This window comes from Lagopus muta, chromosome 2 (genome assembly GCF_023343835.1).
Source record: "Lagopus muta isolate bLagMut1 chromosome 2, bLagMut1 primary, whole genome shotgun sequence".
Classification (NCBI taxonomy): Eukaryota; Metazoa; Chordata; class Aves; order Galliformes; family Phasianidae; genus Lagopus; species Lagopus muta.
Genome location: NC_064434.1, coordinates 53,765,592 through 53,793,570, shown reverse-complemented (window position 1 = coordinate 53,793,570; position 27,979 = coordinate 53,765,592). Strand labels below are relative to the sequence as shown.

The following is a 27,979-nucleotide window of genomic DNA, read 5'->3' as shown; positions in this document are numbered from 1 at the left end:
GGCTACTGAGCTCACTCAGCCTGTTCCTGCTGCTCTGCAGTGATTTCCTGGTTGAAGGAATATTCGTTCTCACAAGTTTTTCCACAGAACGATTAACTTTTCAAATGAAGAGTCATTTTCCAAGCAGTTTCTCTTAGTTCAAGAAAAGGAGCACGAATGTGTTGTGAAGGCAGACTGTCCCTACAGCTGAACTGATTTGGCACCAAATTGTGTTCTCTCTCTTAAAGGTAAGTAATCATGTAAATTCTGTCCTCATGTAGTAGCAGGAATTGGAGAAAGGGGGAGAACAGAGGTGTGAAAAATAGAGGGAATTCCAGTATAACCATCTTCTTACACTGCTTGTGGCCATCTATAGCCTGGACTGCTGTAGTTTTACAGGATTTGACTCGGTACGTTTTATGTTGTTTATTTTCTTAACCTGATTATTTCCTTCTTCCTGGGTGAGCTCCCCGTTCTGCCGGCAGTTGACGGTGGTGCCAGCTGGCACAGCACCAGACACTCAGCCTTACTGCAGAAACCTCGTCCTGGCAGGGTGACTTCAGCCTTGCAGGCCAGTGCACACCCTGCCAGGGTGGTCATCTGTGTGGGTTGAATGTTTTCTTGGCTCTTGCTAAACAGGGGAGCATTTTCCACTTCCTCCTTAGACTTAGGGCTAATTGTGGCTATTGTGACACAATCTGTATTTCCTTTTATAACAACAACGAAAAAGCCTTCCAAACTACATTACTTTGCTTATCACTAAAATCTCTGTTGCTACCCTTCAGGGGCTTATATTCAAGGTTCCTGAATGAGCATGTTGTATCTGACATTGTACCTGGAGAAGTATGTAGTGATGAACATCAGCAGATGTGCATTGATGTTCCTAATGCTTGAAAGCACTTGTTCACTGTCTCTCTGTGGTGCTTGCATTCACCCAGAGCATTTCTGTCTTTCCTGAGGTGCCTCTGCAATGGTGGCAGGCACCTTGCTCTGCTTTCCACTCAGCAAACCTTTCTGTTAAGTAATCATTTCCAAATGAAAATGCTGCAACTATTAGAATGTAAAAAAAATGTTATGCGGAAAGGCATTTGAACTGAAGTTAAAAATTAAAAAGGAAGCACTCTGATCAATAAACAGAATGTTGTTGGAGGTAGGAAGGGTGAATTGTGGAACACATGTGCTGCAGGGCCTGGTGATCTGTGCAGCCTTCTGTGTATAAGGCTTAAGCCAATGTAAATGGCAGAAGTGCATTGTAATCAGTGACAGAAACAATGTAAGAGAAAATTTGGATGCCTTTTTCTAGTCATATGCTTAATAACTTACTTAAACTTTGGCATTATTACACTTGGCTCTACCCACTGTTTTGTGACTGCCTGTGTCCTCTGCCAGCTTTTATTCTGAGTTGCAACATCCTCACCTTATGAAGTTGAACTTTCCTGTATATCACCAGAGACGCTTGATTCCAAGGTACTGCTTTAACAGGCCAGCACTTCTTCCCTCCCATGTTAAACTTTGACCCTCTTTTATTTTCTGTGTATGTTCCCTCTTCATTTCTCTGTGACTCAGAGCATTCAAGAAACTGCAAGGCAGCAGCCATGGCCCCTTCCCAGATCCTGGTACATGCTGCAGTGCTTGCCCTGGCAGTTCTGCAGGCCCTGGCCTTGGACACCTTCATTGCAGCCGTGTATGAGCATGCCGTCATCCTGCCACGCACTGTTGACAAGGCTTCTCCTGATGATGCTTTGGCCCTGATGAACAGAAACATGGATGTTCTGGAAGGAGCTATCAAGGAAGCAGCGCAGCAGGTATGAAATGGATTGTTAGTGTTGTTAATTGGTGTTTTCTGTTCCCTCTGACTGTCCCAGGGGTGCCTTGATGGTGCCTTCTTAATGGAGCCTGTTGTGCCAGGGTGCCCGCATCATTGTGACTCCCGAGGATGGCATTTATGGCTGGGTTTTCACGAGGGACACCATTTACCCCTACCTGGAGGATATTCCTGATCCAGAGGTGAACTGGATTCCCTGCACTGATCCCACAAGGTGATTCTTTCTGTGGTGTTTGTGTGGTTTCAAACTGGTGCCACATGGAGTCATGAGCTCCCAACAAATGTCTAAGCACAACTAATGCATTTTACATCAGGGTACATTTCTATTTCATATTTCAGTATGATCTGAAGTTTTATTGCATCATAAAATTGACAAGAGAAAAAAAGATACTTCTAAAAGATACTTTTTGAAATAGATACCTTAAAGAGAAATTCAGACCACATACAGAATTCAGGTTGCTGAATGTGGCAAAAATATATGGGTTTTTGTTGCATTTTGAAAAGGTTAGTACTAGGCTTTTATTTGTTTTGTCTATTTATTTTTGGTTTGGGTTTTTACAAATGTTATGACCATATAGGAGCCCGCATACAGTTTTTGTGAAAAGCCAAAAGCTCTCTGAAAAGTTAGTGACAGAGGTGATGAGATCACTAGTCAAAGTATGAATCTGTGAGTGGTACAAACCCAGAATGTTTTAGTCTCTTTTTTTCCACAGCTGCGATAAGACAAGGTCCTGATTGATAGATCTTTTGTGCTGTAGAACATGATCTTTCCTTGTTCCACCAGGGACATGGTTACGTGTAGGTGAGCACCGGACTTCAGACCCATCCAGTGTGAGCTAAGTGCTCAGCTGTAGAACTACAGATGTGGTCTGATTCTTGCACCACAGTGTTCTGCACCTATCCAAAGAGGAGGTGCTAAGACCATAAGATGAGCTCTGTGAGGATGTTCCTCAGTGGTTAAAAGAGGAATATTTGCATTGAGTGATGTGTGCTGAGAGAAGTGCAGGATGTGCAGCTTCTGAAATATAAGGAGTCTTTTTCAATGACTGTGGTGTGGGGTGATGGCAACAAGTCTAAGCACATCTTTACTCCAGTTCTTTACACAGTTAAGTTTTGTGAAGGTGATTTGTATCTCTTCATTGTCTTAAGTCAGGATTTTCATTAGCATCCTTGCTGGATTGTAGTGCCTGCCATCACAGTCTTTCAGTGCCCTATTCCTCTGTACTATCTATGTATCTGGCATGACAGTCCTCCTGTACAGCCACCCTTTATGTTTGCCTGTCCTGCCATGACAGCTGGGACAGAGGTGCTGCCTGTGTGCCCTCAGTGCTCCTATGATGGACACCACCGGCACTATGTATTTTCTTAAGTATTTTTTTCTTTTTTTCTGGTCTGAAACTTGTTAGATTTGGTCGAGCACCAGTGCAGGAACGACTCAGCTGCATGGCCAGGAACAACTCCATCTATGTAGTTGCAAATATCGGGGACAAGAAGCCATGTAATTCCAGTGATCCCAAGTGCCCGAGTGACGGGCGCTACCAGTACAACACTGACGTTGTCTTTGACTCAGAAGGGAAACTGGTGGCTCGTTACCACAAGGTAAGAAGTGGCCTACCAAACCTTCCAAAATGTCTCTATTTGACAAGGCAGTTTAATGCCAGTAAATTGTCCCATGACACATACTTATCTCTTATGGATTTTTGCTTTTAATATAATAGAATCTTTCTGCTGCTGTGAAGTGTTGACACTGTTTGTATTTGCTGTCCTGTTTCTAAAAACAGACTAGAATGAAAACTGAGTGATTGCACAGTTCCCATGTTAGTTGATTCACTGCGTCAGTTTGTTAACTACTTTAGTGAAAACCCTGCTGCTTGAACAGCTCTGGTTTTCAGTGCCAGCTTTTCACCAGACTACTCCTTCATGTTCCAGCATTTTAAAATGTTCATTTGCATGCCATCTTATGTGCACAGTCTGATTTAAGGAAAAAAAGCCCTTTCCTATTATTTTTTTTGACGTGATGTTTAAGCACATTTTCAGCACAGTTTTTGTATAACTGGAATTATAAACCCGTGCTGAATGTAAAACGAGAAGACTACACTGAATCATTTGCACCTCATGAAAGCATATGTTTTCAGTTCTATGTATTTTCTTATGAGGTTCTTCTAAATTGTTTGGGGGCAGGGTGCCAGATGTCATGCTGCTGTGGCTAGACTGAAGTCAGTTGTTTACTTAATGTTCTTTGAACCCAGTACTTCAACTAATTCTTTGCAGGCAATGCCAAGATACTTGCTTGTGAGCATACTGGGTCAGAGAGACACTGCCAATACTGAGGCTGAACTCTGTGTGCCAGCTAGGCATGGTGCAGGAGCTAAGTGCCAAGTTCAGTAAATTTGAACTCATTTTCTGGCTCGTTTACCTGTGTTTATTCTCTAAGTTGCTTGTATATTAAAGGGCTCCCTTATTTAAGAGGAACCCAAAGGACGAATGAAAATGTTGCAGAGCTGAAAGGGTCATACACTTGGATTCTTCTGTCAGTTGAAATCATATACCTCTTCCCTGTCACCACAGCCTCTAACTTCTCTGTTTTTTGCTGTGCTGTCCTGTGCTTCCTCTTGATACTGCTGTGCTTCCTGTTCATATGTGCATCTCCACATCGAGATCACCAACCCATCAGTTGCTCTGAGATTCTCTTCCATTATTATTTCTCTGAAGTGTGTCTTTGGATTCAGCAGTATTTTAAACTTAGGTGAAGAGATTATTTTTATGGGAGCTTGTGGGTGGCTGACACGTACAGAGTAGCAGATAGCCAGATTTTTTTCTAGTTAGGTGCCAAGGCAACATATGTTTCTCCATATCCATCTTTGGGGCACTATGGTGATCGTTGTATTCCAGCTTGACTTCCTACATGTGAAGCATTCTATCATTGATTAAAAACTTTCTCTGGTCATTCTGAACAGTGTTGCAAAATGACTCCAAGTTTCTGCATCAGGTACCTTTAACTGGTTTCTCTTACTATTCTTTCCCTTGCAGTATAATCTGTTTATGTCAGAAGCAAATCAGTTTAATTACCCCAAAGAGCCAGAAGTCATCACCTTTGAGACTCCCTTTGGGAAGTTTGGCATTTTCACTTGCTTTGACATCCTTTTCTGGGAGCCCGCCGTGGTGCTGGTGAGCGAGCTACAGGTGGACACGGTGCTTTTCCCAACAGCCTGGATGAATGTCTTGCCCTTTCTAACTGCTGTGGAGTTTCACTCTGCATGGGCTATGGGCATGGGAGTCAACTTCCTAGCTTCCAATACTCACAACACCACCATGTCTATGACAGGTAATTCATTTTAATTCCTTTGAAAAATCTTTTTAATTATGAATCTTAATTCCCTGTTCTGCAAAGAACATAATGCAAAGGAATATTATGTGTTTATTTGGAAGGATTTAGTCTCTGAATTTTAAACTTTGTAAACTCTTTCCCTACCGCTCCATATAAGACCCAACCAAACTTGTGATGCTTTCTTTTCTTTTCCTTAGCTTCCTGGGAGTTCTCTTTCTTTCTTTGTTTCCAAACAAATTGTGAAGTACTACCACTTCTACCTGAGTTCCTCAGTGATTAGCATTACAGATTTTCTTTGATTTTTCTCCATCACTTAGGACTCGTCAGATGTGAATTTCCCATGTATGGAGGAGTCACTCTTCATCTGGTATAAACTGGGCTGGACAGATGCTATCCCTTTTGGTGCTCATCAGAATGGGCTTATGATACTGGTCTATATGGTGTTTTGAGTGGTTTCACTCAGTGGTTAATCTTTTTACATCAACTTGCCAAGAATGAAGGAATGTTCAAGTGACTCTGCTGCATGCAGAAGAGAACTGAGGGGTGCTAAATGCAGTACCGTAAGGTGACACTCTGCCTTTCAGCTACATCAGACAGACCTCATGCAGTGAAACAAATGCTACCTTTTTCCAAAGTCTGATCTCTGACTGCTGAGTGGCTAATGGTTACATTTAGCGACAATTCTGTAACGTTTATACAATACTGGACAAGCTAGCAATGAAAATAATTGAAAGGGCAATATGAAATGTTTGAACTATTTTAGATTAAAAATTCCACTCTCCACAGGGAGCGGTATTTATGCACCAGATGGAGCCAGAGCATATTACTACAATATGAAAACTGAGGATGGGCATCTCCTCATTGCTGAACTGGATTCACACCCTCGCCTTTCTACTGCCTTCCCTCCTGCTGTCAGCTGGAGCTCATATGCTTCAAATGTAGGAAGCTGCTTACCAGATGAAAATGATTTCAGCGGACTTATCTTTCATGATCAGTTCACTTTCACTGAGCTCTCTAAGCCTGAGGGAAATGTCACCGTTTGCCAGAAAGATCTCCGCTGCCACTTGAGCTACAAGATGGCAGAGAAACAAGAAGATGAAGTTTATGTGCTGGGTGCTTTCGATGGGCTTCATGTTGTTGAAGGACAGTACTATCTGCAGGTAATAATTCTTTGAGGCATCACTAGTCCTATTTCACTTTTCTTCATAGTGTCCATAAACATCGATTAGCTTTAAGCTGGAGAGCTAACTGTAAGGACAAAAGGAAAGCATTAACCTTTCTTTACTTTCTGTGCTGCAGCTGCTAATACAAAACTGTGACAAAGGATGCTGACTTCACTACATGGTCATGTATTACAGAATCATGGAATGGTTGAGATTGAAAGGTACCTCTGAAGGTCACCTGGTCTTAGCCCCCTGCTCAAGCATGGCTGCTTGGAGGAGGTTGCCCAGGAGCATATCATAGAAACATAGGATCATAGAATATCTCAAGCTGGAAGGGGCCCACAGGAATCACTGAGTCCAACTCCTGGCTCCACACAGAACCACCCAAAATTCAAACTCAATGGCTGAGAGCATTTTCCAAACGCTGCTTGAACTCTGGCAGCTTGGGGCCATCACCAGTGCCCTGGGGAGCTTGTGCTGGTACTCAACTGCTCTCTAAGCGAAGAACTTTTTCTCAGCCTGACCCTCCCCTGACACAGCTTCATAATATCCCCTCGAGTTCTATCATTGTCACCAGAGAGCAGAGATCAGTGCCTGTCTCTCCTCTCCCTTTGTTGAGGAAGCTGTTGGCTACCACAAATTCTCATTCTCCTTTTCTCTTATTTGAAGATGTCCAGCTGGTTTTGAAGATCTCTAAAGAGGTGTAGACTCCACAACCTCTCTGGGCATCCTGTTCCAGTACTCCATCACCTGTACAGTAAAGAAGTTCTTCTTGATGTTCTGATGCAACCTCTTATGTTCTAGCTTGTACCCATTGCCTCTTTTCCTGGCACTGGACACCACTGAAGAGGCTTGATCCATACTCTTTGCACATTCTTTTATTTATAGACATTGACGAGATTTCCCTTGAGCTTCCTCTTGTCCAGGATGGCCAGTTCCAGTTCTCACAGCCTTTCATCATAGGAAAGTTCCTTCAGTCCTTTCATCATCTTGATGACCCTACATTGAATTCTTCCCAGCACATCTAGGTCTCCTGCACTGGTGGGCCCAGTAGACATGTAAACATGTGATTCAATGCGATTCTCCAGTATTCAACAGAAGCTGGATGGAGAATATCTAATTCAGAATTCCCATGGACTACCAGCCCTCCTACTGAAGTATCATTAGCAACATGTACACCTACCATTAATGTGTGCAGTTGCACAATGTACCTTTGAGGAGGAGAACTTTGTTTCATTTGTACAAAATTTCCATTCACAAACTTGTTAAGTGTTATTAAGACTTGTGGGAAGGGAATCTTTAAACAAGAGAATTGGAAGCTGGAAGAATTAGTGGAAGTCCCACTGGTCTGCAGGGACAAAGTAAGGTGCTCTGGCAGTGCTTACATCAGAAACTGAGGTTATTTCTAACTATTAAAGTGCAAGTCTGGTATACCTTTCAATTAGGTCAAGGGGTGAATGAATAAGCTATGGAAGAGATTCTGTGACAGTCATCTACTCCAATGCATACCAGGTTTAATGACACAAGGCTTTCATAACTGAGTGTTTCCCTTTTGCTCAGTATGTTTCCTTTTTGCCTTCCTGACAGATATGCACGCTGCTCAAATGTAAGAGCACGGACCTGAGCACGTGTGGGGAGCCAGTGGAAACTGCACAGACCAAATTTGCCATGTTCTCTCTCAGTGGCACATTTGGCACTAACTACGTCTTTCCAGAAGTCTTGTACAGCGGTGTGCAGCTGGCCCCTGGGGAATTTGAGGTAATGGCACACTTTGGAGCTGATTCATGCTAGATTCTCTGTGGACTAATAATGGCATAAACTATGTCACAACAAAGTGAACTCTTGTAGTGATAATCAAACGTATTTAATACCATTTAATGAAGTCAGTAGTTGATGTAAGTGGTATGGTCAGATGTACCTTCTTGTTTTGTGACATCTTTCTCAGCTCTTCAGCTGTTCATATTAGTATTTCTCTAACTATATCCTTCTGTTACTTTTTCCAATCAGGTATTGAAGGATGGGCGTTTGATAAGTAAGTCCACACCAACAAAACCAGTTGTCACTGTGACGCTTTTTGGACGGTGGTATGAAAAGGATTCTCTGAAACAAGATCCACAACCGACTGCCTCCCTATGATGTTACCATAACTGAAGGTGTACACTAACAATCCCATGTCTAAATGAGCTGCATTATTCTCTACCAAAATAATCAGGATTATCTTTCTAGTGATAGGATCAGAGGGAATGGTTTCAAGCTACGGCAGGGGAGATTCAGGCTGGACATTAGGGAGTATTACTTTTCAGAAAGGGTGGTCAGGCACTGGAATGGACTGCCCAGGGAGGTGGTGGAATCACCGAGCCTGGGGGTGTTCAAGGAAAGACTGGATGTTGTGTTGAGGGACATGGTTTAGTAGGAGCTATTGGGAATAGGTGAACGGTTGGACTGGATGATCTTTTAGGTCTTTTCCAACCTTAGTGATTCTATGATTCTATGATGCTTCCTGTTGCACAAACTTTTTAATAATTAATTTAATAATTAATAAATAAATTAATAAAAATGCAGTTACTTTATTGATACCATTTATTAAGAACTATTTCTATATTACAATATTAGTAGTCTTTTATTAATACAAATTAGTAGTTGTATTTCCCTCTGTTTTCTGTATTTTGAATTTTCTAGCCCTCAGAAAACCTATATTTTTGGCCAGAGGATAAATTCTTCTTAAAATATCTTTGCAAATTTTATAATTGCAAATTATTTTGAGACCAATAGATAAAGCAGTAAGAAATATGATAAATGGCAGCTTTCTACAAAAAAAAAAGCTCAATAATTCTATTTCTCTGGTGTGCAATTACTAATGCTGACTTATACAGGTCTTTTTTTTTTTTTTAACCACAGTTACATGTGATTTTTTTCTCCTATTTGTGCTGTTTTGGTTTTGTTGTTTTTTATGTTGTCAACACACATTGTTGGTACGTTGCAGCACAGGACAGTCCATTGTGAAGACAGAGCAGGAATTTCAGTCAACATGTCAACTCTGAACCAAAGCCTGATGCCTCTTTTTGTACACAGCTGCCTTTGAATGATCACTTCTCTGAAATCTCTGTTGAATAACTTGAGACTGAAATCTCGGTATATTCTGCTTGCTAGCTCTGAACAAGAGTTTGTTAAGGGCTGCTGATTGTACCATATGCAGTGCTGGAGATGTCTGTAGCCACTAATGAGGTCACCAAGCGCCTAGTTTCATGTAACAGCTTCTTCCTCCCCTCTTCTCGATTTCTTTCCGGTCACGTAATGCTGGAGTATGTGAAACAAGCCTTCTTTGCTGCTTCATGAAATTGCTGGGTGGTGCTGCCCTGCAAATTCATTTACTGTTGGGACTGGGAGATCAGCTACTCCATGAGAAGGGTCTGTTTATGTCTTTGCTTCTTTTTCCTTAGTGACCTGTGCCTTGCTGCTGCTGCAGGACCCTAGTAACCTTCCTTCAGTGTATCGCTCTGTCTCTCTTTGTGCATCTCTCCCTATGGCTATGTCTTTTAAAAGGGTCAGGCGCCCCTGCTAGTCCCAATACCTCTTTCTTTTTTCCTCAAACTAGGCACCATTCCTGGTTCTTCGGTTATGGAGATGGTGAGAAGTCAGAAATGCAAATACTATCCAGACTCCAACACTGATTATCATTGATGAGTGCTGTGTGAACCCTTACGCTTTTAAATGCAAATAAATATTCACATGTGATATGACATAATAGTGTAGATGTGCTTATCAGAAACCATCTTCCCAGCCCCACCCCTGCACCGCATCCTCTGACTCATGGAATCTCAGCATCCGTGCTGCTGGAGCCACCCTCTGTAAAAGTCTTGTTCACTTCTAGAGTCAGAGGTTGCCTGACTGCAGACAGATCTCAATCTGGCAAGGGATTATTCAGCCTCATCCGCTTCCCAGGTGGACAAATAATGCATACTCTGTTTTTGTCCCCTGGAAACCTGGGTCACGTTTGCAGCTCTCTCCCGGGGAAGGGCCTGGATTTAAAGGATGCAATGGTGTGCAAGGAGGTTTCATCTTGCAGTGCAACAGGAATCCAGGACTGTGGGGCAAGTCTGGAAGGCAGTTCCTTCAGGGCTTCTCTCTGCTGATACAAGTCCATTAGCTAAGACACAGGCAAGTGCCTTGTATTCTGGATTTGATTCTAGGCTGTTGCTGTCTGGCTAAATACATTTCTATGTCAAATACTTTCTGACAGAAGACTGGAATAAACCATTAAATTCTTTTTGTTGGTGCACAGCAATTACAATCGTGAAATATGTTGCTGTGCCAAGTGAGGCAGGCCTACAGAATGAAATCCTCTGCAAATCTACCCATTCATATGCATACCAACTCACTACGCATGAAGATGTCTACAATAAACTGTTCTTCCAGGTCAGTGTATCAAAACAATTGTTTTGATTTATATTGACTTCAATTTCTATGCCTGACAGCTAATTCAGAAACAAAGGAGGTAAGAAACCACAGCACCCAGATACAAGGGACTTATGTGCACGTGTAACTTAATCTTCAAGATTTCCTACGGGATGGTCTGTAGATCTCACCATAGCAGGGTGCAACAGGCAAAATGTAGAAGTTACAGCTCCCAGGCGTGACTCTTCTCTAGCAGAGATTTCTTTTCTAGGGAAGAGAGATCCTCAGAGCTCAATCAGTAAGCAGTGTGCAGGCCTGCCCAGGCTGGCATCCCTGCTGCAAGGTGGCCCTGAGCCGGGAGCAGCTGGGCTGTGCTCAGATGGCAGCACTGATGGCCTGCGGCCGTGCCTGCACCCAGCAGGAATGTGTCCAGGAATGTGTCAGTTCCGGGCTCTACTGTCATTTCCCAAACTCCTGCAATCTGGGTTTGCTTTGAATGCCATGCCTGAATAGTTCATTCATCTGACAGGCGATACGTTTTTTCAGCTGCAGCACAGCCAGCAGGATTGCTCAATGCTCACAGCTCTCTAGCCTTTGATGTTCTGAGAGTTTCAGGAAACGGTGTCGGCTTCCTAGAACTTGGGGAATTCACAGATTTCTGCAAGACCTTCCTTATTAAAGTTCCCTGTCTTTCCTTACCCCTGTCCTCCTGGGTGACTTCAGGTTTCAGGTATGGGGCTTTTGAGGGCTCACGTCTCTGCTGTGGTTTTGGTGCTGTCTGCTCCTAATGCCTGGCCAGCTACATTGCAGCTGCCTACAAGCACAATGTGCACTTGTCAGAGGACAGAGAAATGCCTGCTTCTCCTGATGAGACCTTGTTGCTGGGCAAAAATAAGAGTTCTGAGTGGAACTGCACAGTGAAAAGGAAGATACTGTCAGGGTGGCGAGTCTATTCCTTGATGCCTTGCTGAGCAGTCTGTATGAATAGCAAGATTACTTTCCTTCCTCAGACATACCTCATGTTGGAACATCAGAATTTTTATGAAGCATTTGGAGCTATAGTAGAAATGTGCCTTTCCAAAATATTCTGCAAAACATTGCTCTTCGTGAGGAATAAAAATTGTTTTGTATGATCAGTTTAAAATTGCTCATTGTGCAAAAACGTGCTTTTAATAAAATAGCAAAAATAAAAAATTGTATGTTAATTTATTTTCACAGAACAAGTGAATATTTTAGCTCTAGGCAGAAAGGTGAGAACAATTCAAGGGTTAGTTTGTACTGCAGTGTGTACAGATTGTACTTCCTCATCTTATGCAATAGGAGCTTACTTCCAAAACAAGCTTGTTACAATCTTTACTCCTCCTCCTCCTATCTGCTTTATATTCCTATGCGTGCACTAGTAGCAACAAGGCAGCAGCCATGCTCCCTTCCCAGATCCTGGTACATGCTGCAGTGCTTGCCCTGGCAGTCTTGCAGGCCCTGGCCTTGGACACCTTCATTGCAGCCGTGTATGAGCACGCCGTCATCCTGCCACGCACCATTCACAAGGTTTCTCCCAATGATGCTTTGGCCCTGATGAACAGAAACATGGATGTTCTGGAAGGAGCTATCAAGGAAGCAGCGCAGCAGGTATGAAATGGATTATGAGTATTGTTAATTGGTGTTTTCTGTTCCCTTTGACCATCTCGGTGGTGCCTTCTTAATGGAGCCTGTTGTGCCAGGGTGCCCGCATCATTGTGACTCCCGAGGATGGCATTTATGGCTGGGTTTTCACGAGGGACACCATTTACCCCTACCTGGAGGATATTCCTGATCCAGAGGTGAACTGGATTCCCTGCACTGATCCCACAAGGTGATTCTTTCTGTGGTGTTTGTGTGGTTTCAAACTGGTGGACTTGTGGAGTCATGAGTTGCTCCTAATAAATGTCTGAGAACTGCTGATTTTTAAAATCTCTCAAAAATCGAGATACTGTATAAATGTAATGCATCAGAAAGAGCCCTTATGTAAATGGTAGTTGGAACATGTAAGGTAAAAAGCATTTGAGTCTGCCTTAATTTTGAAAATTAAAAAAGGAGGAAAATGAGGAAATTTTGGCAGCATCGTTATTTTGAGAACATGCAAAAAGCTTATCACTTCAGACTGCTTGAGGGAAATCTTCTGTTACTTCTCTTACTGTAAGCTAGTAAATTATCATGGCTTCAGCAGAGATGAAACAAGATGATTCAGAACTCAGCTCACGTGTCTGGGGTGATTTCTAAATCAAATTGCATAAAATATTTCTCTAGATCTGCAATAACTGCCTTTTAGAGATCTAACTGCTTGCACAGTCTGTTGTGGCATACTGGGCTACTGTGAATGTCTGTCTTACAAAGGTGGAGCTGGAGGGACACAAAAGGGACCAGGGTTATCTCTAAGCCAAGCTTTTGTGTTCTTCTATTCTGGGAGTTTATTAAGGGAGATTTCAAGAGTCAAAAGGTCTGTAAAAGTTGTGACTACTCTTTCCCAATGACTTACAGCCTTAAACAGAGTGAAAAGTCTTAAAAAAAGGTCTTTTGAAGTTGAGAATTAGATTTCCCTAAAAATTAATGTTTGTTTTAAGTTTCTATCTGTATACTGGCTTATTCCCTCATTTGGTTTCTAAAATTATCCATAGCTTTGTATGTCCACAGCTAGGTATCTTTATGGCCCCTTCCAACCCAAGCCATTCTCTGATTCTATAATTGTTTTTCCTTTTTGTCAAAAATCTCTTAGATTTGGTCGAGCACCAGTGCAGGAGCGACTCAGCTGCATGGCCAGGAACAACTCCATCTATGTAGTTGCAAATATCGGGGACAAGAAGCCATGTAATTCCAGTGATCCCAAGTGCCCGAGTGACGGGCGCTACCAGTACAACACTGACGTTGTCTTTGACACAGAAGGGAAACTGGTGGCTCGTTACCACAAGGTAAAGAAAAGCTTTGTCATCACACTGTAACTAACTGTCAAAATACTTTTAATCTCTAGGGCACAAATTTCAGAAGGTTTATAGAATTAGATTATTGTAGAATGACAGTCAGCCCAGGACAATCCAATGGAGGGCTCCTGCAGCTAGAGGAAAGAGCAGACAAGCACTTGGCAATATTTAAGAGCTATACTCATGAACACTATGGCTGCAGAAGGCATGCTATCAAGCAGCTCAAGGCTACATTAGCGATAGCAAACTAGAATGAAGCAGTGATGTATTCAGTCATCATCTCATTCAGTTAGATAGTCTTTGGCGTAGTTTTGAACAGATCAGACTTTTCCCAAGTGATGTCTTGGCAGCAGGTAGCAGAAAGCCCTGGCTTGACACTGCTGCCAGTAGGCAGCAGGAACAAAGTCCGTCCTTTCTCAGTAGACCTCTGGGATGAGGATTTTACTTACTTTTGCTCCCTACCTTCACTGAGCCTTTTCAGGAGATCTCCAATGACTATGAAGGAGATGTCCAATGACATTTGAGTTGGGATGCCGATCTTGACCTGAAGGAATCTCAACTGTCAGTTTTGCTTTAATCTCAGACACTAAAGTGGCATTCTGTAATCTTGCCTTATTTTTATTTCCTAATATGTCTTTTTCTTTGCCTGCAGTACAACCTGTTTAGACAAGAAACTCAGTTTAATTACCCAAAAGAGCCAGAAGTCATCACCTTTGAGACTCCCTTTGGGAAGTTTGGCATTTTCACTTGCTTTGACATCCTTTTCTGGGAGCCCGCTGTGGTGCTGGTGAGCGAGCTACAGGTGGACACGGTGCTTTTCCCAACAGCCTGGATGAATGTCTTGCCCTTTCTGACTGCTGTGGAGTTTCACTCTGCATGGGCTATGGGCATGGGAGTCAATTTACTGTCAGCAAATACTCACAACACCATCATGTCTATGACAGGTGAGTTGCTTTTTGTAAGGAGGAATTGTCTTCTTTTGTGTAAAGCACAAAAAGGTGCTTCTCTGAATCTTAGGTCATTTTTTTTACACTGTGAAGTGTACTTTAGCGACTCTCTGCTTTAAAATTCTTTCACAATTCTGGTTAATATATTGACTGAAGACTGCTTCATGTGGTATGGGAACTGCTGAGTCACGGCCTGAACCTGTGATTGATCACCTAAGGCAAGCAATGAGTCAGCCACAGGAGCACAGGTGAAGGCAATTCACCTGTGCTGCCGGAAGAGGTGGAGCCTGGCTCCATCTCTCCTAGGCCCATTTAAGAGCTGACTACCAGTGGAGAAGGATCTCGTCTGGAGATCCACTCTCCTGGAGTTTTGTAAGTGAGCCCAAGATGGGGGTAAGCTTTCTATCTATTCTCTTTTTGTAATCTGCTTTGCCTAACATTCTTGTTTATTTCATAATTGTAACATCTTAATATTCATTGATTACACTCATGTTTACACACAGCACGCTCATGAGGCACCCGTGGTGGTTCACCCATCAGGTGGCGGTGACCCTGGGTTCCATGCATGTTGTTTGCAGGCAGCGGGCTGTTCACACCCCAAGGGCCGGCCATGTACTACTACAACAGCAAGACAAAGGAGGGACGTCTCCTGGTAGCAGAGCTCAGCGCACGACCTCGTCTTTCTCCTAACTATCCTGCTGCAGTCAACTGGAGCTCATATGCTACAAGTGTCAAAAACTATTCAGGAGAAAATAAGACCTTTCCAGGAGCTGTCCGGCGGGATATATTCACTTTCAGTGAACTCAAGCACAAAGCTGGAAATCACACAGTCTGTCAAAAAGACCTCTGCTGTCATTTGACCTATCGGATGTCAAATAAAAGTGAAGATGAAGTTTATGTACTGGGTGCATTTGATGGGCTTCATGGCTCTGTCATAAAATACCATTGGCAGGTAATTTGTTCAGCAAGGATTAGTGTAACTATATGCCAAAATGAATGAATAATTCCAAAACATTCATTTGTTTTTGCATCAGAAGTTTTCTTGCTATTAAACACAGCTCTTGAGTATGAAAGCTTACTGTATTTTACTTTTCTGTGTCCTCTTCCCCACAGATATGCACACTGCTCAAGTGTAAGAGCACAGACCTGAGAACGTGTGGACAGCCAGCAGAGACTGCACAGACCAAGTTTGCCATGTTCTCCCTCAGTGGCACATTTGGCACTAACTACGTCTTTCCAGAAGTCTTGTACAGCGGTGTGCAGTTGGCCCCTGGGGAATTTAAGGTAATGGCCCACTTTGGAGCTGTTTGTAGATATTCATAGTCTACACAGAACAGTGATGAGAATTTGACCTGTAGAAAGTAACTAAGCAAAGCAACATTTGGCTATTAGACTTCGCTTCTCTTTACTTTCATCTGAAAATGATTTAGTGGGCTACAATTTAAAACAAGCAAACAAAAATTTGCTGCCCTGGTCAGGTATATAACCCGCATCACTATGTATGAATAACTAACGAGAACGTACAAAACAGTTACTGCCCTTCTCACGTTCTGAAGAGATGGAGAAATTATCTTTATTACAAAAATGGAGCTGGAGGGAGTTCTAAAGACTTTCTGGAAATGTGGGAGGGCAATTGCAGCATGACATTTTGATTGTCTGAGCTCTATTCCAGTGCCTGAAGTGCAAGAGTATTTCCATGTGCAAGATAGAAGATTCACATTCTTTTAATTCTTGTGATTGTCTTTAAAAAGTACTGCATCAAGTTATTTGACCTCAGAGACTTACCCTCTCTGTACCATGAAGTAGTGTTACTCTGTTATTGGATATTAGTATCATCCTTTCTCTATTCAACTAGGTACTGCCTGATGGACGTCTGCAAAGTAAGAATGGCACATCAAAACCACTCCTAACAGTGACGCTTTTTGGGAGGTGTTATGAAAAGGACCTGCCTCATCCCCTGCGAAGCTTCCTGTGATGTAACTCCCTAAATGTTAATCAGTCAGCATAGGCAGGATGAGAATTTCCCACAGTGATCCATAAGCTTCTCATGATTTGTAACAGTTATCCTGTATCATTCATATCCTTCAATCTTATTCTTCTGCTTAGTAGCTGGGGCAGATGAGTTTATTTAGAAGATCAGTGGTCACTCTGTTGTGGACCTAGATCAACAGTACACTACTGTACTAATGCTTGAGCCAGTGCATTTGTTATACTCTGTCATATGAAAACTCTGATTAGAAATTATTATATTTTTCAAAAATATAACATAGGTTGCCAGAATAATCCTAGTCATAAGACTGATGCTGAGATGTGTGGAATGTGAATTTGGCCACCTTTCTGCCAAATGAATCTTCCCCAAAGAAGTTTCTCTGTCCCTTCTGGCTCTTCCTGTTTTTCAGACTAGAGGAGCACTAAATGTCTGTGTCCCTCCACTTTATGTGCCGTTCACCAAGGCCTTCCTAATATTCAGTGGAACTCAGCCATTCTGACCAAGCTACTGTACAATGAAACAAAAAACAGATTTGAAATGGTTTTAGGTGCGATCTCCATGCAGTTTTTCATGATCCACACAGACAGTGAGTCTGCTCCATAAAGAACCTTCAGTTCTACGGTCCTGCACTGCTTTGCATGTGTAGCATACACATGCTAGGTCCAATGCATTTCAGATCACACTTACCTTATAAGTGTAGTACATCATTCCTCTGGATATTTGGAAAATTTCTTCAAAACTGTGAAAATGTAAGAAGTGGCAATGTTTTAACCATACATGTAGTGTAAGAAATGTGCATTATCTGGGACTTCTAGTGATGGCACATGAAACTTGGTAGCCCTGGGCTGGCTTGTATCTACCATGTTTTGCAGCAAACAGGCCTTGTTTGACCACATGCCTTAGTGTGATCCCTGCTTTAACATTAATCCCACAGTCTTTTACATGTATTGTTCTTCACATCCCTGGCATGCAGCATGCACCGTGTTTAGCATCCATTTGCCCTAAATGTGGCACATAAACACTCCGTGGCTTCCCACCTTAAGCTCACCAACATTCATTATCCAAAATTTTTTTTAACCGTACGAGTTCTGTTTTCTTTGTGCTGTTGCTTCTCAGTACCCAGGTTTGGAGACTTCTTTGAGGCTTTGTTTCATCCTGGAAAGAAAACAGCTGAGTTTATAACCAGAGGAGGGGCCATGCAATTTGGGAGCAGTTATTCAAACATGCAGGGCCTCAAGGTTGTGCTTTCCAGTGGCTTGCCCAGCACCTCACCCTTTTCTTGCCTGACTTGTGGTTGTAACCTGGAACAGCCATCAAACAAATCTTGGTCAAGAGAGAGTATGACTTCCCAGTGGCAGTACTAATCCTACATGGCTATTGGTTGTGTAACAGGTATGGGGTCCCGAATTTCAAGACAGGGATGAGTGGGAGCTCATCCCTGCTCCCCAAGCCAGTCTAGTACACTCCAGGGGCCTCTTACCTGGTTTGTATTGGGCAGCAGTTTGGGAAGGGCAAACAAGTACAAACGTTCTGGTTTTGAAGGTTTGTGGTGTCATTCTGATGACAACATAGGTCTCTTGGTTTTCACTGGAGTCAACTGTCAGGCTCGTATAATGAAAAGAAGAGCAGCCAAGAGCAGCATGTGAATGTAATTTGAGTTTTGTTTTTCTTGCCACAGTCAAATCTCTTGATTAAAGCTTGTTTTTTTTCAGTGGTTGGTATCAATAGGATTACTTTTTAATTCTTTTCCCATCCTTCCCCTTCCACACACACACAGAAGGAAGAATCTGGGGTCATTTTAAGGATTATCAGTGTCATTCTCGAAAGAGAAGTCACTTTACTGGTTGCTGGTTCTCTAAATCCTGAGTATTTTGTGCACTCCAAATGGACACGGAATTGATAAAAATCTTTCTAAAGCTGGAGAGGAATATAGACAGGATTGAACAAATGGTAGACATTCAGCTCATTTTTTATTACCAGGCTTATCTTTCTCATGGCAGGTTTGTCTAGACCCTGTGGAAAGTAAAGTGCCTGCTGTTATTTCAGCAGGCATTATTTGTTGAGCACAAATAATAAAATGAACTTTTGGCCTACATCCTTGCTATTTTACTTAGATGTTTTTTAGGATATACTCTCCAGTCCTTGTTGGAGATTGTCCTAAGTTCTCTAAATAGCATTCAGTTCTGCTTTATCTAATTGTTGATATCTAATGCCTATCTCTCCTACTTTCAGTTTGTCTGCACTAAGAGCCAAATATCTTAAACTAATGAACTTTTCACCGAGGTCTGGTAAGGACAAATGGGGACAGTGAAGTTACTATACTACTACTAAAATCAGTGTTGGTACATCAGTTCACGTCTGCTGATCATGCACCTGCGGAGTCAGAGACTTCCTGCATTTAATTTTGATTTCAGTTAGTTTTAATTTTGATTTCAGATAGTTGAGCTCTCTTTTCAGTTCATGCTTCAAGGTAACCCTCACATCACCTGACTGGGTCTGGCCAGGGTTGGAGGTTCTGGTTTCTAACCAGGGCAGTTCTTATAAATAATGGTTCATAAAGCTCCATATAGTTCAAGTAGCATTTGGGCACCTCTCTCAGACATAAGGTTTGAATTTTGGGTGGTTATATCCAGAGCCAGGGATTGGGCTCAATGATCATTGTGTGTTTCTCAGAATATTTCTGTGATTTCAATTTGTGAAAGCTCTTTATAATTCATTCATTGAAACTTACAGTTTGAAAAAATAATTGTGTGTCCAAGCAGAAATCACACGTTTGACACTGTGATATAAAATGGAATAGCAAGCTGTTGAAGTCTAGCCATTAATGGATGATGATGTACTTCCTGGTAGCTAGCCTGAAAGATAGAAAGCTTTGGCAGGTGAAAGTACATGTGTGGTGCCTTTCATAACAGATGTCATTTAGCTGTACCTCGAGAGTATCAGATGGCTTTATTTATAAGAGCTGGAGTCATAAACAAATAAAAACCTTCAGTCTGATCATTCATATTGGTAAGCAACAGGCTTAAAAATTCATTTTGCTGAAGATTTCCTGATCTTTAATGTTACACTAGACATTTTGAATTCTTTATTCACATTAACATTAGCCTCTGCTTGAAGGGATTCTTCCAAGTTCAGCATTAGACTAAATGAAAGGTAGACATGCAAACTCTCTCAGTTGGGTTTCCTACAACACTTACTGGTTGTAATTACACTTGGGTTTTACCAAGGGATTTTTACAGTGCCAGTTGTTTTCTGTTGAGTATTTTCTTACATGTCATTGCTCTTCTTTCACTAAGGCTGCAAACCATAACTCTACTTGATTTTCTAATGCTTAGCATTAGATGGTATCTTGATATCAAATGAACATTTGCCATAGTAGCACTTCCATAAACAAAGGAGTAAAGTCTATCCTCTCATGTAGAATAGGAGATGAAGTGCAAATAAACTGATGTTTACAGTAGACACTAATTAAGATGCCGGAATATTTCATATTACAAAAAATACTTTATATATTCAAAGCATCATTATGACTGGTTGCAGCTCTAATTGCTGGCTACTTATAAAAATCAGCTCCTCTCATGCACCCAGAAAATGAGAAAGGTGTTTAGTGAAACTTCAGAAAAACTGGTATGGAATAACCTACCTAAAAACATACAGAGGCAGTAGAATTACCACATGGATAGAGAATGTTAGAAAGAACGGACAGGAGAAAAGGGACCTTCACAAAGCTCCAATTTGGGCATTAGTTCATGTAGACACCCAGGACAGCAAGGTTTACAGGGTTCAGAAATGAGAAACAGTAAAGACTGCAGTTCAGAACAAAATGGCCTACGGGGGAAGAAAGGAAGGAAGAAAGCTCTTCTGGTGAAAAGTCACACTGCCTCGGTTTGTCTTCCTGAGATGAGGCAGCAAATGGTGTACGTGAAAGGGTGCAGGCTTTGACTGGTAGTTTCTGTACAGGCTGAACTGCAGTGTCACTTTACTCATGCACAGTGCAGCTACTTCCTGCAGCAGCAAGCAACTGTTGAAGCAGAATAATAGAATAATTTTAGTTGGAAGTAACCTTTAAAGATCATCTGATCCAACATCCCTGCAATGAACAGAGACACCTACAGCTAGATCAGGGTGCTCGGAGTCCCTCCATGCTGACCTTGAGTCTCTCCAGGGATGAGGCATCCACCACCTCTCTGGGTAACCTATTCTGTTGCCTCACCACCCTTACTGTAAAAAACTTTCTCCAAAATAAATCTCTCTTCCTTTAGTTTGAAACCATTTCCCCTTGTCCTTTCACAACAGACTTTGATAAAGAGCCTGTCCCCTTCTTTCTTACAGCCCCCCACTACTTGGTCTCCCTGGAGCCTTCTCCAGATTGAACAGCCCCAGCTCTCTCAGCCTGTTCTCATAGGAGAGTTTTCCATCCCTCAGATCATCTTTGCAGCCCTCCTCTGGATGTGCCCCAACAGGTCTGTGTCTCTCCTGAGTGGAGGACTCCACATCTGGATGCAGTACTCCAGGTGAGGCCTCATCAGCACAGAGTAGAGGAGCAGGATCACCTCTCTCACCCTGCTGGCCATGCTTTTTTTGATACAGCCCAGGAGGTGGCTGGCTTTCTGGGCTACAAGGGCACTTTGCTGGTTCATGTCCAAATTCCCATCCACCAGTAAAAATAGCCTACAGTACAATGCAGACTTTTGGGCTTGCACCTGGGCAATTAGAAATATTCAAATTTACTTATTGTTTCTAGGCAAATAGCATGCACCAATCACAGTCAAATCCATTTGAGAAAAGGCAACAGAAGCTTCTGTGTGAGAACAGAAGCTCCACTTGATTTGCTTATTGATGTGTATGCCTTTGTGGGCGATTTTATTTTTTAGTGGCTTTCAGTAGAGCAGCCACCTTCAGACCAGAAGGTGTGAATTTTCCCCTCTGTTCAGCCTCATGTCCTCTCTGCTGCTTTGCCAGTCCCATACTCCCCTTCCTCCTAACCCAGCGAGCACACAAATATTGTGACCTGAGCTGTGCATGTCCTGCTTGGGACTCAGAGAAACCTCAGAGGAGCAGGAGCTGACTTTCCATCAGTGCAACTCACTAGCTGACACATGGAAACTAACCCAAAATGTGTTCTCTCTCTTGGAATTACTTCTTACTGGTAGGACTCTCTCCTTGGGCTCCTCAGCAGTACTGAAAATCTTGCTGTTAGAAGATGCAGGTGCTTGTAAACGAGCTTTAAAAATGAGCAAGTTGTGATTTGATCACTGATGATTTATAATTTGTCCATACTTAGGTATAGATCCTCTGGGATGGCAAAAGAGGTACAAATAGGCAATCAACATTTATTAAGTCTCTGCTACAAAGCATACTGAAACCAGATCACATAAATACAGGATAAACAGAAGTTTTCAATCAGGAAGAAACAGCATCTTTTTTTGCATGTCTTGTTCTCAGATACTCTTGAAGTATCAAAACTGAATTTTTTTGAAAATACCCAGTCTGCAATAGACATGTCACATTTTCCAAGATAACACCAATTGCTAAAGTTTGACAAAGTTTAACAAAATTGAAAGTAGGGCCCTGAAATGGAAAACGTCAGACTACCATAGTGACGGTTTAGTGCTGTTAATCTAGACTTTGAACATAATAAACACTTTTTGTTTTGTTTTGTTTTGTTTTGTTTTGTTTTTAAATGCATCTTTACATTTAATTCAGATGCGTTCATCTGTGCATATGCAACTGGCTTGTGATAGACACTGTCTGCTTGTCTTTTCTGAATAGCAAATATCTACGTCATTCTCTAGATGAGATTTTCCCATCAGGCTGTAATCCAGAGGCAGACCAAACCAGACAGCTGACAAGCCGTTGGCTCTGCATGGGATGAGTCACTGTTGTGCTGTATCTGCAGGCTGTGCCAGTTTGTCATGAGGAGGTAGCTCCTGAGCAGGTACAGCCTCTGTATCTCACCTTTTCATTTACAGGGAGCTGCTAACTTGCTAGATTAGGAATTCGATTTGTTTCAAATATGAATTTTCCATGGTGAGCACTTATGATAGCAGTTATCCGTACAATCAGATTTTGGTGACGGCTCAGAGGATCATTTAAAAAGCTTCTCATTCTCAACACCAGAACAAACAACACAGCTAGGGGACAAAATTCTCTTCAGTCACAGCTATGAATTCAGAGCAAAGCTGTGGAGCTGTTCCAAGGCCATGGTGACATAGAGTGGTCAGGCTGGATCCTGTGTGCTTCCTACCTCCCTCCTCCATTTGCCTTTGCACTGGAGGTGGTGTTTGGAGGCCACCTACAAATTGGCCATGGTCATGAGTTCACTCTTGTGCGACTGCTGGGTGCACAGGGACGGCAAAGAGGCACAGAGAGTCTGCTTCACTCATACACCGTGGCTCAGGGAATTCACTGGCCCTTCTGGGGAGAGTCCTGCTGGTGCAGTCAGTGGGAGCAGTGTCTGCTAATAGCAAGGCTATGGAGTATTTACAATCCTCCTTGTGCAGAAGGTTTCTTTGTTTTAGTTGAACGTGTTTTGCTTTGTTGCAGAAAGATTTTTGTCTTACTGGACTCTCTCCTGTGTGCATCTCAGAGACTTGCATTTATATTGTTTTGGGGGTTAATCCTAAAAACTGCATTTTAGGAAAGTGCATGAATGTCACATTTCTCTGTATAAACAGCTGTTGGCAAGGAATAACGATGCTTTGGTAATACATTGTGGAAATATATCTAGAGGTTAATCAACTCATCTGCTCTCAGTGGAATTACATCAGGTTTACAGCAATAGCATTCAGTTCAGTAGTTGGTACATCTTTTCATTTAAACAGCTTGTGAAATACTTGCTTTGAATTGATGACTCACTGGGAATTTGTGCATATTTCAAACATAAAAATGGAAACATAAGAAAAAAACTTTTTTTTTTTTTTCCCCTGACAACTTCATAAATGACAAGTGAAGTTGAATACTTCCAAAAATTCTCTTCAGCCACGAGGACACCTTATAGCCTCAAACAGTTGGTTTTCCTAGCATGGCTATCCTTAGAGAGACCAAGTTTTTAAAATGAGCCATATGGAAACGAGAAACTTTTTTCTGTCTAGTAGTAAATCAAAACCAAAAGGAGCAGAGTTGCTCAGAGCATAGATAGGCCTTCCAGCCTGTCTGCTCTGATTGTGATGGCACCGGGATGCTGGAGGATGAAGGAGTTTGGCTGATTGATGCCAGGTAGCTGCTTCTGAAATCTGAGTTGCTTTTCCAGATCATAGTGTGCTTTTTTTTTTTTTTTTTAGTTGATGAACTCTTTCTGTAGCAAGCAAACTCTTAAACTATAACGCTCTAATCCTCAAGGAAAATAAAGGAAGTTGTTTGCATTCGTTTGGATTTTTGTGGACATAATATAATGAAGCAGCTAAACAACTTCATGGAGTACAGTTAGCAAGTTAGCAAGTTGGCAAGTTGGCACCTATGTTGTTGCGTATCTCCATGAGTCACCCAGCGTGAGTGGGCTTTAGCTAATGCTCACCACATTACCAGTTTTTGATGTAACAGCCCTGTTTCAAAGGACTGCGTGGTCCTTTGTGGAGCATGAAGTTAATGAGCCTCATCAATGACTCCAGTGCAATCAATATTAGGAGTTTACTTTTGACACCTTTTTACTAGCTGTATTTTGCAAATAGCTGTTAAATGATTAGGCTGTCAGATTAAACCTGTTTGCTCAGTAGTGTAAGCAGAACTAGGCTGACAAATGCACGTCATGGCAATCTGTGTGCGGTATCTTTTCAGTGTAATGTTACATGCTGCTTTAAACCACCTGTATATATTTGCTATATTTTAGGAACTTACAGAAGAGAGATTACATGATGATTTTTGTTTGCCTCCTGGTTAATCTTGAGCTGCTCACAAAATGATCACAGTGCTTAATTAAGCAAGTAAATATATTCCAGATGAATTCAATGTGTCTATAAATAAGGCCTGTTAAACAAAGACAACTAGATGACAAAATAAATAGTTAGAGCTTCTGTTCATATTGAAACAGAGGGCCAAGAACTCCATTCATTGCACATAATAACCCAATAGTTATCAAGCAATATGCTGGGGACCCTGGAGGCTGCTCTGGATTGAGTGCCAGTCCTCTTAAATTCATGCTATCCAGAGTAGTTATGATGATGAAGAGGCTCAGCTGTGTTTTGAGATCGTCTTTAAAAGAAAAGGGTGGCACTGACTGAGCAGAGAACAAATGAGCACCAGGAGCAGACTTCTATTCGGTGTCAGGAGATAAAGGTAGGAGGGCAGGTTTTTAAAAGTATGCTTCTTCCAATTTTCATTTTATTGAATTTTAAATCAATACTTGTAATTAAGGACTGTGTTCTAATTTCTTGTTGAAAACTTCTTCAATATTCAGCTTAATTGGACAGTTTGTTGTAGGAGTTTTGATATATTTTGTTTCTCTTTCCATGCAAAGCCACACACTTGATCTCAATTTGCTTTTTATTTAATTTTTTTGTTGGAATTTATTCTTGCTGTTCAACAGCAACAGAAAAATTCCCTGAAAATAAGGTGTGTGTTTTTTTGTTTTTTTTTTTAAAGATATATGGTTTTCAGGAGATCTCATATACCTTTATGTATGTAGTATATATATACTATATAGTAGCATTGTCAGAGAACATACACATATACAGATAGTAACATTGTCAGAGAACAGAAATAAAATTATTCATCTTTCAAACAGGAAAGGAAACAAGAAAGCACCTTAATTCTCTCTGATTGGTCTTATTTTTTTTTACTGTACTTAATTTCCTTACCCATAAAACAGATGAAGATCAAAATGTATGTTTATACAAAATAAACACAGGCAGCAAAGCCCCAGAGCAAATGAGTTATATTAGTGATGCCTGAATTGCTGTACTTTTCAGACTTAAAAGATTATGTTATATCGTAATGCTAATGCTACTGAACATAATAGGACAATATTCTTTATTTTTCATGATAATAAGATTTTTCTCTTAATTAAAGGAAAATGATGATGAACGTTGCTTGCTAAGTGCTAGAATACTTTCATGAAATGCTTTTGCAAAAAAATAGCCTTGCAAAACAGGTGAGTTATTACACACGCAAAAGGACAGCAATATTTGCACCCCAAAGATGCTAACACAGTATTAACACAGCAGTTACACGTACTGATGCTAAATGTGTTTAAGAAAACTTTAGATATTTAGATGCGGGAAAATATTGGTGGTAAGTGGATGATAGACTGGATGATCTTGGAGGTCTTTTCCTACCTTGATGATTCTATGATTCTAAACTACTACCACTGAAATAAACCAGAGCCTGACAGTAGCGATGTTTGCTTAAATAGCAGCTAATGCTTCAGATTAGTCAGGCTATTCAATTACATTGTAGCAGTACAAGGTCTGAAAACTTCATTTCTCCACTCAGATTTCTTTCCTTACATGCCTCCTTACAGCTCGATCATACAAGATTTTACAGAATGATTTGATCTGGCCAGGCAGTGCCATGTGTCTGAAAACCAGGGGCTCAAGGAAACATTTTGGCTTTGCCAGGTGAACAGCAGGTCCAGCTGCCTCTGTGAGGACAGGGCTGGAGTGCTATTCTGGTGTGGAGATCCCCAGTTATGTAGTTTATTTTATCAAATGAGATACATGATTCAAGGGAAGTCTAGTGAAAAAAACTAATTCTGTTAGAAGTTCAGTTACAAAATAATTTAATCCCTCGTAAAGTAAGAAATGTGATTTTTGTTTACATTCAACTAGTTGAAGGTGTTTATGATGGTCTCTTTATTTCTTCTTGCAGCTTCCTTCACAACAAAAAGAGGAAACAGCTGTAAGTGCACTTCAGCACCAGGGCAAATCTATACCACATAGCAGCGTGCATTTGATCCCTCAGTAAGGATGCAGCTGTGCTGTGAATCTGTAAATGGCTCCTGTGTGAAGAGCAATTGGTCAAACAGTGTCCGTATTTCCATGTATATCTTCATGGTTTGCATTATTCTGACCACAGTGATTGGAAATCTAATGGTTATCATCTCAATATCACATTTTAAGCAGCTCCACACACCTACCAACTTCCTGATAATTTCCCTGGCTACAGCTGACTTTTTGCTGGGATTCCTCATCATGCCTTGCAGCATGGTACGCTCTGTTGAGCACTGCTGGTATTTTGGGGACTTCTTCTGCAAGATCCACACAAGCACGGACATTATGCTGAGCACGACTTCCATCTTCCATCTTTCCTTCATATCAATTGATCGTTACTATGCTGTGTGTGACCCTCTCAGGTACAAATCAAAGATAAATACTTTTGTAATCCTGGTCATGATATTGGTAAGTTGGACCGTCCCTGCTGCTTTTGCTTTTGGGATGATCTTTCTAGAGTTAAATTTGCTAGGGGCAAAAGAGATTTATAATCACATCCATTGTGCAGGAGGGTGCTTGGTCTTCTTTAGTGAAACTTCAGGTGTCATCACTTCCATAGTGTCTTTTTACATCCCTGGATTAGTTATGCTGTTCATCTACAGGAAGATATACTCTATAGCCAAAAGGCAAGCAAGATCCATTGATGCAGTTAGCAAAAGAAAGAAAAGATATGAAACGAAGCACATTTCATTCTGCAGAGAAAGAAAAGCTGCAAAGACATTATGCATAATAGTGGGAGTATTTCTCATATGCTGGAGCCCATTCTTCTTCTTTACAGCAACTGACCCATTTATGAATTATGCAGCACCTCCTATTCTCATTGACGCTTTGGTTTGGTTTGGTTATTTAAATTCTGCATTTAATCCCATTGTTTATGCATTTTTTTACCTGTGGTTTCGCAGGGCGTTAAAGACTATTCTGTTTGGAAATATTTTTCAACAGGACTTATCAAGGACTCAGTTATTTTTAGAGTAACATCCTTTACATGACTGGCTTCATAGCACTGAGATTTGCCTGCAACTCCAGGAGGCAGGAGCTGAAAATGGCAGAAAAAACACTTATTTGTTTGCTCACTTATCAGATTTGGTTTAAGCATATAAGTGACTATTTTGTTTTGTCTCCTTTCATTGTATTTGAATGTTCATTGAATTGTAGGTATGTAGTGTTTTGATTTTAGCTATTCATATGACATATATGGAGCAATTTATTAACTGCTTTTCTTCATTAGGAAGTGATTCCTAAACAACAGATTAAAAAATAAATAAATAAATAAAAATGTATATTTGCCATTCTCTAGAACTAACAGAAAAGCCTTTTCTCTTGAATTTTTAGATGCCTTTGAGTAAAATCCCAAAGTTTTTATGTTTTTTCCCTTCCCCTTCAGTATGTGTGCAGAAGTCAGAATATCCTAATACACAGCCATATCAGTACACTCCAAGGAGGGAGGATGCGACAAGGAGAAGCCACGGTGT

The 27,979-nt window shown here is 41.4% G+C and overlaps 2 protein-coding genes across 6 annotated transcripts; both read left to right on the top strand.

Annotated features, from left to right (window-relative positions):
• Positions 1-1,481: 1,481 nt before the first annotated feature.
• LOC125688958 (pantetheinase-like) lies at positions 1,482-17,997 on the top strand. 5 transcript variants are annotated; one of them, XM_048935617.1, is made up of 8 exons: positions 1,482-1,784; positions 1,888-2,018; positions 3,211-3,403; positions 4,835-4,987; positions 14,447-14,588; positions 15,170-15,543; positions 15,705-15,875; positions 16,447-17,997. In XM_048935617.1, exons 1-8 carry the CDS (start codon positions 1,482-1,484, stop codon positions 16,564-16,566), a joined length of 1,587 nt encoding a protein of 528 aa, XP_048791574.1. In that variant the 3' UTR covers positions 16,567-17,997. The 5 variants fall into 5 exon arrangements, with proteins under 5 accessions (XP_048791574.1, XP_048791573.1, XP_048791572.1 ...); XM_048935616.1 differs by lacking the exons at positions 14,447-14,588; positions 15,170-15,543; positions 15,705-15,875; positions 16,447-17,997 and adding exons at positions 5,919-6,292; positions 7,883-8,053; positions 8,303-8,448; positions 9,891-12,108 and having other exon boundaries at positions 4,835-5,129; XM_048935615.1 differs by lacking the exons at positions 14,447-14,588; positions 15,170-15,543; positions 15,705-15,875; positions 16,447-17,997 and adding exons at positions 5,919-6,292; positions 7,883-8,053; positions 8,303-8,448; positions 9,279-12,108 and having other exon boundaries at positions 4,835-5,129.
• A 7,149-nt stretch (positions 17,998-25,146) lies between these two features.
• Positions 25,147-27,633, top strand: TAAR1 (trace amine associated receptor 1). The gene has a single exon (XM_048937267.1). The coding sequence runs from the start codon at positions 26,484-26,486 to the stop codon at positions 27,480-27,482; it is 999 nt and encodes a 332-aa protein (XP_048793224.1). The 5' UTR covers positions 25,147-26,483; the 3' UTR covers positions 27,483-27,633.
• Positions 27,634-27,979: the final 346 nt, after the last annotated feature.

Excerpts from the sequence above, each read along its gene's own strand:
- LOC125688958 (XM_048935616.1), top strand. The coding sequence starts at position 1,482 with ATGTTAAACTTTGACCCTCTTTTATTTTCTGTGTATGTTCCCTCTTCA. Across the intron at positions 3,404-4,834 it reads TGGTGGCTCGTTACCACAAG|TATAATCTGTTTATGTCAGA; the intron begins GTAAGAAGTGGC and ends TTTCCCTTGCAG. Across the intron at positions 8,054-8,302 it reads TGGCCCCTGGGGAATTTGAG|GTATTGAAGGATGGGCGTTT; the intron begins GTAATGGCACAC and ends TTTTCCAATCAG.
- TAAR1 (XM_048937267.1), top strand. The coding sequence starts at position 26,484 with ATGCAGCTGTGCTGTGAATCTGTAAATGGCTCCTGTGTGAAGAGCAAT.